Consider the following 15,807-nt stretch of genomic DNA (forward strand, 5'->3'; position numbering starts at 1 on the left):
CGACAGAAAAAAGTATACCGCGCCGGGGACCGTTTATATTACATTTCGTTACAAGTAAAAAGGATAGCTTGATAAAAAGCAATAAGTAAAAGGGATAACTAGATGTTTTAATTACGCAAAACGTATTACTACGTAATTGTGATGTATTATAACGTATTACTGCGTCAAACAACTAAAGGCAAACGTCCCAATTAGGACGTTTTCTTGTCTTCACTTTTTGCGTTACTAACATATCTGTTTACTAAAATATTGCTTCCATCGGACAAATAACTCTAATCGTTGTATAAATGCCTCACTGTGCTGATAAAGGTACGAGTTATTTCTCTAATTCATCTGATGTTAAAACGGTTAATTTTATATTCATTTGAAATACACATATTAAGTCTTAACTTTCATCTCTTATATTTGAACGATGTATGAAATTTCCTGTACAGTAAATGTATCGTGACGTTTTAAATAAAATGAAATAAGCGTTAATTAATAAATAATTATTAAAAATGGCTGTAGAGTGACACTTGCGTCACAATTATATTATAATGCTTTATTTTGCTTTTAAGGATGTAAAATAGTTATACATTAATAAAATTATATACAATGTACAATAATGCATACACTTAAATATATGTATATCTTATTATTTATGTATATTATCTTTAATATGTGTGGGCAACACAAACATAACAGATACATATAGGTTTTTCTTTACATGCTGTAAGCAATAGAAATGTCTTAAAATAAAAGTCTGTATGAACTCCAATTTCTAATTACTGCAATAAAATAAATATGTGAAGTCAATTTTTACAATATAATTACATTTTTAAGTAATATTGGCTAAGTAAATAAATAAGAAATGAACTGTAAAAAAATATATAAATTATAATTAAATTATTACTCTATAGTACATAATTAAATAATAAAAAGTTTTTATATAAAATCAGCGATCTATTCTTGTTATTGTACAGTATTTCCAAGAATTAGTAGAAGTGTATGTGACGTTTATGGGAAATTCAAATTTAGTAAGCTGCAATATAATTCTGCTGGTCAGAATTTTTTTTAACCACGAAAATTCATGGTTTTTTACTTCCATATAAAGTTTTCCGACCGTTCCGAGGTCTTTTTATAAAGTAGGCGAACTAGAATAAGAGTGGCAACACTTTGTGTAAGCTATGAATTCAAATATTCGGGTTTATATCCTGTATTGTGCAGTGTTGCCACGATCAAATCAAGCCCCAAGTGCTTCTATAGCGTGTAAGTTATTATAGTGAAATATTTGAGGAATTGATTGTTTATAAAATATTTAATATTATTATTATGTTTATTTTTTTTATTAAAATAAATTGTTTTCAATATTAATCTGTGACGAATAAATAATTCGTTCTTATTTTAAACTTTTTTAGTGGTCACAATTGACCTCGACCACGAGTTTACTATAAATGTAAATTAGTATGACCTAATATTGTAAAATTAAGACTTATGTAATAAAAACTACCAAACTAAACAATTTTATATGACCACTACACTCACCAACGCTTGTAATTATTTTAATTATGTAAATGATCAATAAAATCTTGATTATTTTCCAAATATTTTAATAATGATAAATGAAATCATCAAAATTGTGATAAAACTCATTATTTTATATATTATATTTGTTTTAATTAATTTTAGATTTGTCATGATCTATAAATTAGGTTATAAAAATATTATTATAATAGATCTGAAGCAATATTATTTAAAATCAAACCGGGTTCTTCCAGTACAATTTATAAATAATATTACAAATTTATTTAATTGTATATTTAAGTTAATGTTATACCTAAAGTTGCTTGTAACAACGAATAATCAATAAACATTTTACACGTGCTTGTTTATATTTTACTTGACACTAAAACCTCTTAAGAACTCCATTCAATGAATTATTTTCTGTTATTTTATACTCTATGGTCAAAGTAACCGCCCACAGGTGCTAATGAATATTCTATCTATTAATATATAGTATTGTGAACAAAACGGCCACACATCTGATATTGGATTAGCCCATTTTAGAACGTTTTACAAGTCATGTGAAAATTACTAAAAGCTATTGACGTGTGCTGTGATTTATCTTAGAACACTATTGCTGTAGAAACATGCGGTATTAAAGCTTTTAATCTCAATGATATGTATTGGTAGGTACTTTAATGAAATAATTCAACAAATTATATCGAAATAAATAAAATGTTAACTTCTGAATGTTTACATAAAGTTGGTGTACCACAATGATCACTTTTAGGTACAGTTCTATTTTTGATCTCTGTGGATCGATCTCCGCTTTATGTAATAGATATTTGTGGTGTTGTATTGTTTAGTGAAACTTCATTACTTTTTAAATAGCTAGCTAGCTGTGATATTGTTTATACCAATGTGAATATTTTGAGATGATTCACTGACCCATTTGTGGCTTATTACAAAGAGACGAGAAATGATGTTTCCAGCTAAAACGGTTTTTCTTTGTCAAATGTAAGATTATTGAAGAAAATTGATGCGGAGGAGACTTTCTGTTAAAACTTGAACCGCTGAACCGATTTATATGAAATTAAATATGGAGACAGTCTGAGTCCCGAGGAAAGACATACTACTTCCATTTAAAGAAATATAACTTCTTTTTTTATTAACCCCTCCTGGGGGTAAAATATTAAGTCACTTTGTGTTGTGTTTAGTTACTAAGTTCGGTTAATTATTTACAAATGACTAATAAAACGAGATATATTTTACAATGTCACTTTATTCATAGTCGTTATAGTTACAATAAATAGCGATAGGATACAGTGTGAGTACAAACCATCGATTACTGAGTACTACCGTGAGTCTACAAGCCGGCCGAAACTTCAATACTCCAACTCAAAGGACTGCCGACGGTTTCAAACACGACCAACGTCGTTCCAACCGATATGACGATTGCTGAACGCTCATTGGTCCAAATTACGTCATCGACTACAACCGACCAATGAGCTTTAAGACTCAAGTTACTTCAAAAACCAAATGTTACTACTGAAATTCAGTATTAAATAATTAAATATTTTGAACAAATTTGTCGTCATTTAAAACCAATATTAGACATATATCACGTTGCATTAACCTAAATATTTCTTTCAATTCTGAGTATTGAAACCTCTGCACCATTCATAAGTATATTCGGAATTACAACCTACAAAATAAAACATATTCAAACGGGAATTGCTTTACACTAGTTCGATTTAAAAAATACAATAATGTTGCTAATTCATTTTACACGATCTATAATTTCACAAGACTTAAAATATTACATTTTTTTGCTGACGGTTATTTACGGGAAATTTGGACTGAGATCCTATTTACCTTACATTGGTATTTCTATAGTTATACAAAAATTTGTATGTAAAAATATTAAAAAAAAGGAAACATAATTACTTATTATTAAGCGAATTATTAATATACTACAGATATGTTGAAGCCAAACCTATGAACGACATTTCGTTTTAATTTTTGTATGTCGGTACATCAAAACAAAAATGAGTTCTTATATATAAATACAAAAACATTATATCACGTTACGTATATCTACGTAACAACAATTATATTATGTCATACGTGTGCAACACAACAATATTTATTGTTGATTACTTTTGTTGTAGTCTAACACATAAAAAAAAATCTGTAAATATAATGGTACTAAATAAAAATAAAACATCTCGTCCGACATACACGATAGTAAAAAACACGCTAAAACTATTTCTAAGTATGTATATACAGTAAGTATCCGAGCATAGAATAAAAAATATATCGCTGATAATTTCATAAACGAAAAAAAAAAACATTAAATACAAAAAATATTATTTCATACAATTTTTTCCGCATTAATTTCCCTAGCGACAGATAATCGTGTACTTAATAATTACACACAAAACATTGCACATCAATTACGGGTCGTATTCCAGCACCCAAGTTCACCGTCAAGCTAATCGTATAAATAAAAAAATATCCTACAGTTTCTATACAGATAAGAGCAGTCCTCCGGGCTCTGCTTATGCGGCTTGTAAATTTTATTTACTTATTCAATACATACTTTGGGAGATACGTTTAACTTTATTAAGTCAAATTGATTACTTTGAGTCATACAAGTGACTTTCAAGGATTTTCTAATTTAGATAAAAATAAATTAGTCGCAATAAGTTAGTAGTAGTGTAATAGGTTAAAAAAATAATCAATTTAAATATAATTCAAGGGAAAATCAGTCACAAAATTTTAAACCAATTTTGTATTGAATGCGTTAATAATATAAAAAAATATATTATTTTAGGTATGTTGAAGGAAGAAGAGACAGGTCTGGTGTCGCGGCAAGAATTTAACCTAACACATATAAATAATAATAAAAATTAAAACCTAATACGTGACTATTTATTTACATTTCATTCAAACGAAATTTCGCTCCGTTTACAATCTAAGTAAAAAAATATCTTTTTGTACATAAAAAAATTAATCTACGGCATTGTACTCGATTATCACCTCTACGGAGTCGATTGTAAGGTTCAAATTCTATTATTTAATATGCCTTTTGACACAGAGTAACTTAATAAACAATGACAGAGCTGGCAAAGACCGGTCCTACTCTAAAGGGGGAAAGTGCGTTGATGAAAGCTTATACCTTTACCAATTAAAAGTTAGTGAAGCCGCGATCTTCAATTAGAATTCAAGCGGTCTATCTACTGAACCGATCCGAGCTACAACGAATTATTTCAAGCTGAAAAAAGCAGTGCCAATATTTTATTCAAAACAATTGAATTTAATCAAAGAGACTCATCAAAATTTGTTTAGCAAATTTTGTGACATACAATTACTATATTACAATTGTATTATATAATTAATTATGAAAAGTAAAAGTCTTATGTAATACAGCTATCATATATATATCAATAATTCATTGAACACTTTAGATGTTAGTACTAGTAGTAAATAATAGAATTTGACAAGTGGGGTAAATTTGTGGGGGAATCTTTGGTGAGTAACAAAAAAATACTAAAAAAAGCTCGCGTCAGTTGTATCCACGTGGCAATAGTAATATTATCGAACATTTTTTTTATTTAAAAAATGTAGTTATCACATTTCATTACAATACATTTTTTTCTAGCCTCATATCATCAAACCAGACAATAAATTAATAAATAAATTTGAAATTAAATTGAATAATTTTACGTGACTTTTTTTTTAAATTGATCTCCATTTGGAGCCAACGTTACTTGTACTAGAAGCCAACATTACACCTTATTCGAATTTCAACTATATGTCGTATAGCATAAGGACCGTGTTAGAACGACTGGGATTATTCCGTATTCCTAAGTCTTAAGTATTTAAATATTATTATAGGAAACAATATTATGAGTATTTTCTGTCTTACAACAGTAAGGCCGTTATGTTATAGATTAAAAATCGCAATTATTTAAAAAACGCATGCCGTCTCACTCTTTAATAGGTGTGCGAGAGAGACAAAACACATAGAATGATATGAAAATATAGTTTTAAGACCTAATGGACCATCAGCCGATGTTACGTGACGCTCTAGTTACGTAGTATTTGTAATGTTCAAGCTGTGTTAAGCGCTGTGAAGTAAATCAGTCCTTATTCACTGCAGTATACAGTTGTTTTTCCTTTGTATCTCGACGTTTGATAAGTTACGCTGGATTTCGTCATCCTCCGCTATCCTGTAAAACATAAAAATATTTTTAGTTAAATCAATTTTACTTTGTTAAATATTATTGATACATACATACAGCAAGATTATAAAGATAAGAAAAGTGTGAAGCACTTGTTAATCTTCAGGCAGAAATTATTATTTCATTCAGGTTAATGTATTTTTAAAATGTTGGAAAAGTGTGAGAACGGATTTTCATGTTGATTCCGCTCGATAGAATCCATATTCCAAACCGGTGGTAGAACACAACCCATGGCTATCAAAGAAAATAGCCGCCAAACTAATGATATACCATTTGGGCACTATTTATATCTTTATCACACTCGTTACGGTCAGAAGAAAAAATGCGAACAGTCTAAATAAGTCTTTAAGAATTAAATCAAAGTTTTGTAATGCAGCCCGTGTTACAAAACTTTCTATTAAAAATAATAAACTTAATAATGTTTCATTGTTTAGCTATTAGTATGTATTAAATAATAGTCATGTTATACTTACGCCTTTTCTTGTTCGTCCATTTCTTGAACGAGTCTATCTCTTTCGTTGACGGCCGACAGCAGCTCCTGATAAATATCAAAATGTATTAAATATTACATAACCTTGAATGATAACGTACGTTTTGGTAGATATCAAAAATAATTTGTGTTTTTTGAACCGACGCCTTGAATGTCGGCAAGTTGCTATCGCTACTTTGGAAGAATAGTGATATGAATACATATTCAATTTTAAACATGAACTGTTTAGGGGTCATAGTTCATTGAACGTTTTAGATACTCGCACGGAGTATGTAACTCTAAGGGCGCATTTTAATTGGTCGATAAGGCCCGCATTCGGGGTGCGGGAGATTTCTGTAACGCATGTTATGGCATGCGTTACAGAAATCTCCCGCACCGAGTTTATCGTTTTCACTGGTCGTCAGAGCCCGCATACGGGGTGCGTGTTATTTCTATAACGCATGCGGTAAGGCCCGCATGCGGGGAGCCATTTTCACTGGTCGTTAGAGCCCGCATTTGAAGTGCGAGAGAATTAGATACCTACAATTTTGGCAGTGGGTTTTGAGATAAGTAGACGTATTCGCCATGGATCAACAATTATTGCTTTGTGGAGCAATTTTGGCTGTTTGCGGTGTATTAAAAAAGAAATTAATAACTTCTTTGAAGAAAAAGAAAAAGAGATTTTGGATGCGAAATTTACTTAAAAGTAGAAAGATGCACGGTGCTTCTAATACGTTGTGTGCGAAATTGAATCCGGCATTGGAATGTGATGTAGAAAATCATGATAATTTTTTTAGAATACCTAAAAACTTATTTGACGTTTTATTGAGAAAGGTAGAAAAAAGAATTGAAAAAAAAGACACATTATTTAATGCGTAAATAAACAGCGTTAATAATATAAATAATGCGCGTAGTATTGATGACGTCTAATAAATGAATGAACGGAGGCGAGTCACCGCATGCTTTGTATCGACCGAGTTATCGACTGACTAGTTTCATTGGTCGTTATCCCGAATGCGGATATCACCCGCACACGTTTAATCGACCGAGCTATCGACCAGTGGATTTCATTGGTTGTTAGCTCGCATGCGGGTACTCCCCGCAATCGGGCTAACTACCGACTTATCGACCAATGAAAATGCGCCTTAAGGTATGTAACTCTAAGGTATGTTGAGTTCAAGTCTTTCTGCTAAAGGCATGGAACCATTAGCAAGGCCTGTCTGACCTGCAGCAGCAGACGCTCGCGGCGCTTCTGGCCGGGCGTCTTGCGCCACTCGTCGACGCCGAGCGACAGTCGCAGCTCGCGCGCCAGCAGCTCGCAGCGCCGGCTCAGGTCCTCCTCCTGCTCGCTGCACACGCACACACACACACACTTTATTTACACTCTCGTATTATAAATGCAAAGGAAAAGTTTTGTCTGTCGGTTGCTCTTTGACTCTAAACACCCGTTCCAAATTACTAGAAGTAAATAATAATTTTAACTGTTTATAGTGCTATAATATAACTATTTGGCCTGCAAAAATAGTAAAGAAGTATTTCTGCTTTGACTTTTTCATGAGTAGTAATTTATATTTATTTCTCAAATAGATATTCATAAAACTTGCTGGTTGGTCTTTCTGCAATAGTCTGGGTAAGTACCATTTACGAACCAAGTAAGAAAGGACATACCATCCTAGTTTTATAATAATCTATACATATAACAAAATTGAAGTATCCGTTTATAATATCAAAATAGCCCTTTTTTACTCAATGCATATGTATGTATATACGGTACAAATACCAAAGATTATTTTTTTCCAATTTTCGTCAGTCTGCCTGTTTGTTTGTTCTGGCTAACCTCTGGAACGGCTGGACCGATTTTGACGAGACTTTCACTGCCAGACAACTGATATAATAAGAAATAACTAAAGACTACAATAGATATTCATTTTTTTTTTTGTTAAATTCAAACGCGTCGCGGTCTCAGCTAGTAGATAAATAAAATAATAATAGTATACTTGTTTCCTGTGCTTGTCATACTTACAGTATATTAAGCTGCATCTGCCGCCTCAGCAGCGCATTCTTCTTGTTGACGAGGTTGAACCACTGCGACATCAATCGGTCCTCCTCCTGACAACAACGACACATTCAATACATACATTCACATTCATGAATTTAATGTTCTTGTTTCAAAATTATATAAAGATTAATTCAAATGTTAGACTGGTCTCATTAAGCTGTGATAAGTGAGCCAGTGTACAGACATGAGGAACGTGACACACTAAATTACTTGATCATCGAAGCTGCTAAAATTTACATTACCTACAGAGCTATTGTCTATGGACGAACGCTATTAAGAAGACAACATACTAATAAATCGTAATAAACGAAAAAAATAATTTACTCTATGAATTATCAATTATAAACTAACAGCTAAGACTGCATAACAGTGAATATATATATATTGTTACATAATATGTTTATTTCAACGGCAGGAGTAAATGTAAACATACTCTAGACTGATATATTCCATACAATATACTAACAGCTTGTGATTAATATATATTTATTTATAATACAACATTTAACTACATTACAATTTACTTCATTTATAAGATAACAACACCTTTGACCACATTGAAAATACGTCACGAATTCCAATACTATAGATTTAGTCTCGACTAATGACGACAAATCAATTCAAGGTCAAAGTTGTTTATTTATCTTTACTGCTCCTGCCGTTGGAAAGGACTATACAGGATGTAATTCTACAAGGAAAGGTTCAAGGGTACCGGGTTACAGGGAGCTCGAAAACATGCGAAGAAAAGGTGTGATTTTTTCACCTATTAATAAAAATATTGTTAGTGTTAAAATTGTTTTAAGCCAACGTTTTTATACACATGACTTTCGCTGAATGTTCATAAATTATATTTATGGATTGGTTATGTCGGTTAAAATGTTTCAGATTCTATATCCAAACAATCAAGGCAATAGTTACACAATAATAATTAATTAAATGGGATACACGGGACGGGCTTAATAATGAGAGGATTGACGTTTATTGATTTTTTTAAGTATGCAGTGAGGTGTAATTTGTTAAAAACAATAAGTTTGTTTGGGTATCGCCGACTTCGGAGTTGTGACAGAAAGACGGACGGAGCCCTAACGCGAGGTGTGACAGAGACGGGTGGAGCCCTAACGCGAGGTGTGACACAGAGGCGGGTGGAGCCCTAACGCGAGGTGTGACAGAGACGCGTGGAGCCCTAACGCGAGGTGTGAGACAGAGACGCGTGGAGCCCTAACGCGAGGTGTGACACAGAGACGCGTGGAGCCCTAACGCGAGGTGTGACAGAGACGCGTGGAGCCCTAACGCGAGGTGTGACAGAGACGCGTGGAGCCCTAACGCGAGGTGTGACAGAGACGCGTGGAGCCTTAACGCGAGGTGTGACAGAGACGCGTGGAGCCCTAACGCGAGGTGTGACACAGAGACGCGTGGAGCCCTAACGCGAGGTGTGACAGAGACGCGTGGAGCCCTAACGCGAGGTGTGACAGAGACGCGTGGAGCCCTAACGCGAGGTGTGACAGAGACGCGTGGAGCCCTAACGCGAGGTGTGACACAGAGGCGGGTGGAGCCCTAACGCGAGGTGTGACAGAGACGCGTGGAGCCCTAACGCGAGGTGTGACAGAGACGCGTGGAGCCCTAACGCGAGGTGTGACAGAGACGCGTGGAGCCCTAACGCGAGGTGTGACAGAGACGCGTGGAGCCCTAACGCGAGGTGTGACAGAGACGCGTGGAGCCCTAACGCGAGGTGTGACAGAGACGCGTGGAGCCCTAACGCGAGGTGTGACAGAGACACGTGGAGCCCTAACGCGAGGTGTGACAGAGACGCGTGGAGCCCTAACGCGAGTGTGACAGAGACGCGTGGAGCCCTAACGCGAGGTGTGACAGAGACGCGTTGAGCCCTAACGCGAGGTGTGACAGAGACGCGTGGAGCCCTAACGCGAGGTGTGACAGAGACGCGTGGAGCCCTAACGCGAGGTGTGAGACAGAGACGCGTGGAGCCCTAACGCGAGGTGTGACACAGAGACGCGTGGAGCCCTAACGCGAGGTGTGACAGAGACGCGTGGAGCCCTAACGCGAGGTGTGACAGAGACGCGTGGAGCCCTAACGCGAGGTGTGACACAGAGACGCGTGGAGCCCTAACGCGAGGTGTGACACAGAGACGCGTGGAGCCCTAACGCGAGGTGTGACAGAGACGCGTGGAGCCCTAACGCGAGGTGTGACAGAGACGCGTGGAGCCCTAACGCGAGGTGTGAGACAGAGACGCGTGGAGCCCTAACGCGAGGTGTGACAGAGACGCGTGGAGCCCTAACGCGAGGTGTGACACAGAGACGCGTGGAGCCCTAACGCGAGGTGTGACAGAGACGCGTGGAGCCCTAACGCGAGGTGTGACACAGAGACGCGTGGAGCCCTAACGCGAGGTGTGACAGAGACGCGTGGAGCCCTAACGCGAGGTGTGACACAGAGACGCGTGGAGCCCTAACGCGAGGTGTGACAGAGACGCGTGGAGCCCTAACGCGAGGTGTGACAGAGACGCGTGGAGCCCTAACGCGAGGTGTGTCACAGAGACGCGTGGAGCCCTAACGCGAGGTGTGACAGAGACGCGTGGAGCCCTAACGCGAGGTGTGTCACAGAGACGCGTGGAGCCCTAACGCGAGGTGTGACAGAGACGCGTGGAGCCCTAACGCGAGGTGTGACAGAGACGCGTGGAGCCCTAACGCGAGGTGTGACAGAGACGCGTGGAGCCCTAACGCGAGGTGTGACAGAGACGCGTGGAGCCCTAGCGCGAGGTGTAACACAGAGCCGGGTGGAGCCCTAACACGAGGCGTGCCACGTACCTCGGTGTCGTCGGCGGCGTCCATGACGCGGCGCAGCTGCTTCTCGAGCGCGGCGGCGCGCTCGTCCACGGCGCTCTGCTCGCGCTCCAGCGCCGCCAGCTCGCCCGACAGGTACGAGCCCGACTCCGGCTGCGCCTGTGGGAGGACACAAGCGATCCTTGAGGCACTCCTACCTGATTTTACTACTAGTTACTTTTTTATTATATTCTGTTCCTAGTTGTAAGCACTTTCAACTTGGAACTGAATATAATTCTACCCGAGATAGGAAATTCCCATTTTTTCAAAAGTCGACAATTTGAGACACAATAGCTCATGATTAAAACTATCAAACGCCTCTTTAAAATTTTCTTTATCTTTTACTGTGAAACAATTTATCACATTTAACTCCTAACGAAAACAAGTGTGATGTGTAGTAAATCAGATTAGTTCATATTTACAATATTCTACTTGATTGCACATCACGAATATATTCTATATTCTTATTATCAAGCATCTGAGCTGAAAATTAAAAAAAAAATTATAATTTCATTGGTTTAATTTAACAATTGACAAAGGGACGTCGTAAAGAGCGAATGTGTAAATAGAGTGCGTGTACTGACGTGTTCCGGGTCGACGTCGACGTCGGGAGACAGTCGCTCGGCCAGCGGCGACGCGGTTGGTGAGCGACTCTCGGAACTCGCGCGCTCTGTGGAAGACGAGGAGCCATTACATTCAACTCATAACGTAACTCCGAATTTAATTTAAGTTAGGTTAGGTTAATTAAGTCAAAGTCAAAAATCGTTATTCAAATAACAAGCGTCTGACTGCCGTAATTCTACCACCGCCTCTGAAATATAGGACCTGAGAAGAACCGGCAAAAGAAACTCATTCGGGTTTTTTTTAAGTGTCATATTTAACTTTAATTGCATGAATAGGACCTAGAATCTACAGGACCAATATGGTATCAATATAGGCGGAATCATTAATAAAAATAAGATAATAAGAAGAAGAAAATAAGAAGTATCATCAGCAAACGAAAAAATATGATGTTTTGTTTATATAAATGGAATAAGAGAAATGGACCAAGAATAGTTCCTTAGGTGACTCCTACGGTAACTGGGGCTTCGGCTGACCTTTCTCTCTTAACATTATCAGAATCCGATTTCTCAGATACGAAATCAGAAGATTGAGAGCAGTATTGCTAACACCACAATGACATAGCTTCCTGACCAAAGTTTCGTGTTGCACACAATCAAAGGCTTTGGATAAATCAAAAAATATCCCTGCATTATCCGATTAATCTCCGGTCTCAATTAAACACACTTTGTACGTTTTAATATGCAAAACTGTACGCGAATTTGATTTAAACGGATAGCGCTCGATCCCACATTCTTTATATACATCTTTAGAATGAAATGAATGAACCCTTTGATTTAAAATATATATATATTTTTCACACGAACACATTTTTAAAGAAAAATATTCACCTGATCTATCTGGACTGGGAGCACTCTTCCTGGAGCCGGGACTCGAAGGCATTGACTCCGGTCTCGAAACCAAACCTTCCAATTGCTCTACACCAGCTGAAAACGTTAGAATTTTCATTGCCAACTTTATTGAAATTTCAAGACATATATTTATAATTTAGATAAATAATTATCAATTTAGATGCTAATGGCGGTGCTTTTTACGCTATACATGGCTGTTTGGAGATAGATTATGTAGACTTACACAAAGTCTTAAATATGTAAAGATTAGAAGCAGGTAGGTACGTACCCGCAGCCAACTCGTCCATGACGGACTGCTTGCTGATGATCTCCAGCGTGCCGCGCGTGCGGGACGGCGACAGCGGCGACGTGGGGCTGCGGGACACCGAGGGAGGGCTTTAGGGAACTCATTTATATAATTTAGGACATCATTACATGGTACTAGTTAAATTAAATCAATTGCAGCAACACTAGATGCCCTGTGATTGGTGCATGATGACTGTGCGTTTAAAACGCATTAGATAAATCACAAAATATCCATATATATAATATATATTTTTAGAACCAGAAGTAGGAAGTAGGTTAACCTCTAAAACAATTATCTTTAATTTATAATAACAATCAATCTACCACAAAAGAAAAACATTTAGTCTACAACACAAATAACCATCAATAATCACATTACACCGTAATAATTATAATTGCAATTCTCAATGTGTCAACTACGAATCTCCCGCCTTTTTTTTTTTTTAAACGGAGGTTGTGTGACTTGACGCTGATGTTGCTTGTTTATGCCAACAATATATTAAAAGCAAAGGTTCTTTTACTTAAGATAAAATGAGGTCTCTATAATAATAGACCACTGGGCGCGCTCACCTGACGAGTCCGGCGCGCGCGTCTGCGATGAGTCTGCGTGCGCGCTCGCGCAGCGTGGCTTGCCGCTCCTCCTCCGCCTGTCACACGCGCACGTCACACACTGCCCGCGCCACACGGAGCCCCAGGGGGCCTGAGGGCCCCGTGTGGCGCGCGAGTGCTCAACTTTTTAAATTGCATGTGAATAAACGGTACTCCTTTTAAAGTCAAGTAGTGCTACTAAATTAAATTGCACGTTAATTCTTAGGCAGTGTATCTATCCATTGTGAGGTGGTATCTATCGTATATTACCAGAACTGAATTAAGAACAGTATGTTACGAAAATCCAGTCTGATCCTAAACTATTTTGTCTCCATACCGTCATACCGTATGCTCTCTTATTATAAATCACATCGATTCAGTTCAGTTGTACAGCTGTTAGCATTTATACATTGACGACCTTGACGACCTCCGTGGTCGAGTGGTGTGTACGCCGGTTTTCATGGGTACGCCACTCCGAGGTCCTGGGTTCGATTCTCGGCCGAGTCAATGTAGATTATCATTAGTTTTCTATGTTATCTTGGGTCTGGGTGTTTGTGGCACCGTCGTTACTTCTTCACCGTCGTGCTTTATCTACTTACATTGGGATCAGAGTAATGTATTTGATGTCTCATTTATTTATATAGTTGAATGCAATCATGACACCGGTTCTATCAAATTAACGGTTACTTTCGTCGGAGCTCTCGAATCAGATAGAACACGTACAGATAGCAAGTATATTCAAATTTTAATGGTTGAAAACAAAAAAAAAAAACAAAAATGGAAAGCGCAAGCAAATGAGTACGCGGCGGGTGTGCGGGGCGCATGGCGAGGCGGGGCGTACCTGCGCGGGGCTGGGCGGCGCGTCCCGCTCGCGCGCATCCCGCTCGCGCGCGTCCCGTCGCGCGGCGCCCAGCAGCTGGCGCGCGCGCTCCTTCAGCTCGTCGTGCCGCGACAGCAGCTGCTGCTCGCAAAGCACACGCACACAAGCGTTAGTCGCGGCGCCCGGGCCGCGCTTAGCGCACACTTAGTTAGCATTCATGAGTACTGAGATGAGTGAGGCTCTGGCTGAGTGAATGACTGGGGACTGGGTTTGTTACTGACAACTACAGAACTGTGACGATATCTTCAAAATTATTTTTAAATGGGATATGTTTTGCTTAAATATGACACAAACTCAAAAGTCAAATCTCCCCCCCCCCCTACTCCCGCTCACACTAACTCAAAAACATCACTAGTAACACAAAGCCACACGCACGCCCTCACTTTCGACTCACCGGGGTGGGTTTGGGTAGCTCGGCGGCTTTCTGCGCGTCGGTGGTGCCACCGTTGGCGACGGTCGTCTCCGAGGTTAAGCTGGTCAGCGGGTCTGTCGGGGCGGGTTCGATCTGCGGCTTCTGTTCTTGGTTGACTGTTGTATACATTAATTATTAGTTAGTAATAAAACATATACAATATAAATAAATCTAAACCTAAACCTAATTTGGGTCATTACTCCCCTCTCAATAGAATTATGAGAGCCTATAACTCAATAAGCGGAGACAAAGATTTAGATATTTTCGGTAAAATGAAAAAAATTAAAAATAAAATATTAATTGTAAATACTCAAAATTGTTTAGTTTAGATAGTTTACTTATGTTATCTTTATTTTAATTTATTGTTGTTATGTAAATAGTCTTTAATCAGCTTTTTTTACCTTCTGTTTGTTGTCGTTTAACTTTAATTTTGAGCATGCTGTTATCACCTTTAAGCAAGATTAAAGTGGTAGTGCCACACTGCATACCTCTCGGTTGCAGTCGAATGGGCCGGCACGCCCGGGGAAGTACCACTCTCTCACTTAAAATCGGCGTGAAGTGGTAGCTATGCTACCGCGTTTTGTCCGGTAAGTGAGAGTTCCGGAGGCCCGATCCCTCTCCCCCCAAAACATGGTTGTGCAGAATTTGGTGACATTACCCCAGGAGGGTACCATCAGCGACTGCGGTGGAGAATCCCTCTCTGGGCATCCATGCTCAGGACGTACACCGCCTGAGCAGAGATGCCCAGGCTGCCCTCCGAATTCTGGGGGGGGCAATTTTGCGCTCGCCACTGTTCGGGGCAAGCGGAGCAGGCATCATAAGGCAACCCCTACCACACTCGCTGTGGACTTCTGCAACATAAGGGGACTCAACTCCAACTTGAATGCCGTTCACTTTCACCTTGAGACGGCGAAGCCGGCCTTGGTCTTTCTTACCGAGACCCAGATATCTTCTCCTACCGATACGTCTTTTCTCTCTTACCCCGGGTACAAATTGGAGCATACTTTTGTGCCACGAGCTGGGGTGTGCGTTTACGTCAGAGATGCTTTCGCTCTCGACGCCTCGGCAGCCTTGAAGGG

General features: G+C 38.6%; 1 protein-coding gene across 5 annotated transcripts in view; it reads right to left on the reverse strand.

The window, feature by feature from the left end:
* Positions 1-5,227: 5,227 nt before the first annotated feature.
* LOC124540742 (EH domain-binding protein 1) overlaps positions 5,228-15,807 on the reverse strand; it is a 32,119-nt gene continuing 21,539 nt past the window's right edge. For 4 of the 5 annotated variants that reach the window (XM_047118439.1, XM_047118440.1, XM_047118436.1 and 1 more), the window contains 11 exons: positions 14,711-14,844; positions 14,278-14,397; positions 13,419-13,495; positions 12,832-12,917; positions 12,543-12,638; positions 11,676-11,761; positions 11,077-11,211; positions 8,222-8,307; positions 7,424-7,547; positions 6,203-6,267; positions 5,228-5,717 (listed from right to left, as the gene is read on the reverse strand). In XM_047118439.1, the coding sequence (XP_046974395.1) occupies positions 5,639-5,717; positions 6,203-6,267; positions 7,424-7,547; positions 8,222-8,307; positions 11,077-11,211; positions 11,676-11,761; positions 12,543-12,638; positions 12,832-12,917; positions 13,419-13,495; positions 14,278-14,397; positions 14,711-14,844 (1,088 nt within the window). In that variant the 3' untranslated portion in view covers positions 5,228-5,638. The remainder of the gene's footprint in view (positions 5,718-6,202; positions 6,268-7,423; positions 7,548-8,221; positions 8,308-11,076; positions 11,212-11,675; positions 11,762-12,542; positions 12,639-12,831; positions 12,918-13,418; positions 13,496-14,277; positions 14,398-14,710; positions 14,845-15,807) is intronic. The other variant, XM_047118441.1, reaches the window with a different exon arrangement.

Source organism: Vanessa cardui, chromosome 26 (genome assembly GCF_905220365.1).
Source record: "Vanessa cardui chromosome 26, ilVanCard2.1, whole genome shotgun sequence".
NCBI lineage: Eukaryota > Metazoa > Arthropoda > Insecta > Lepidoptera > Nymphalidae > Vanessa > Vanessa cardui.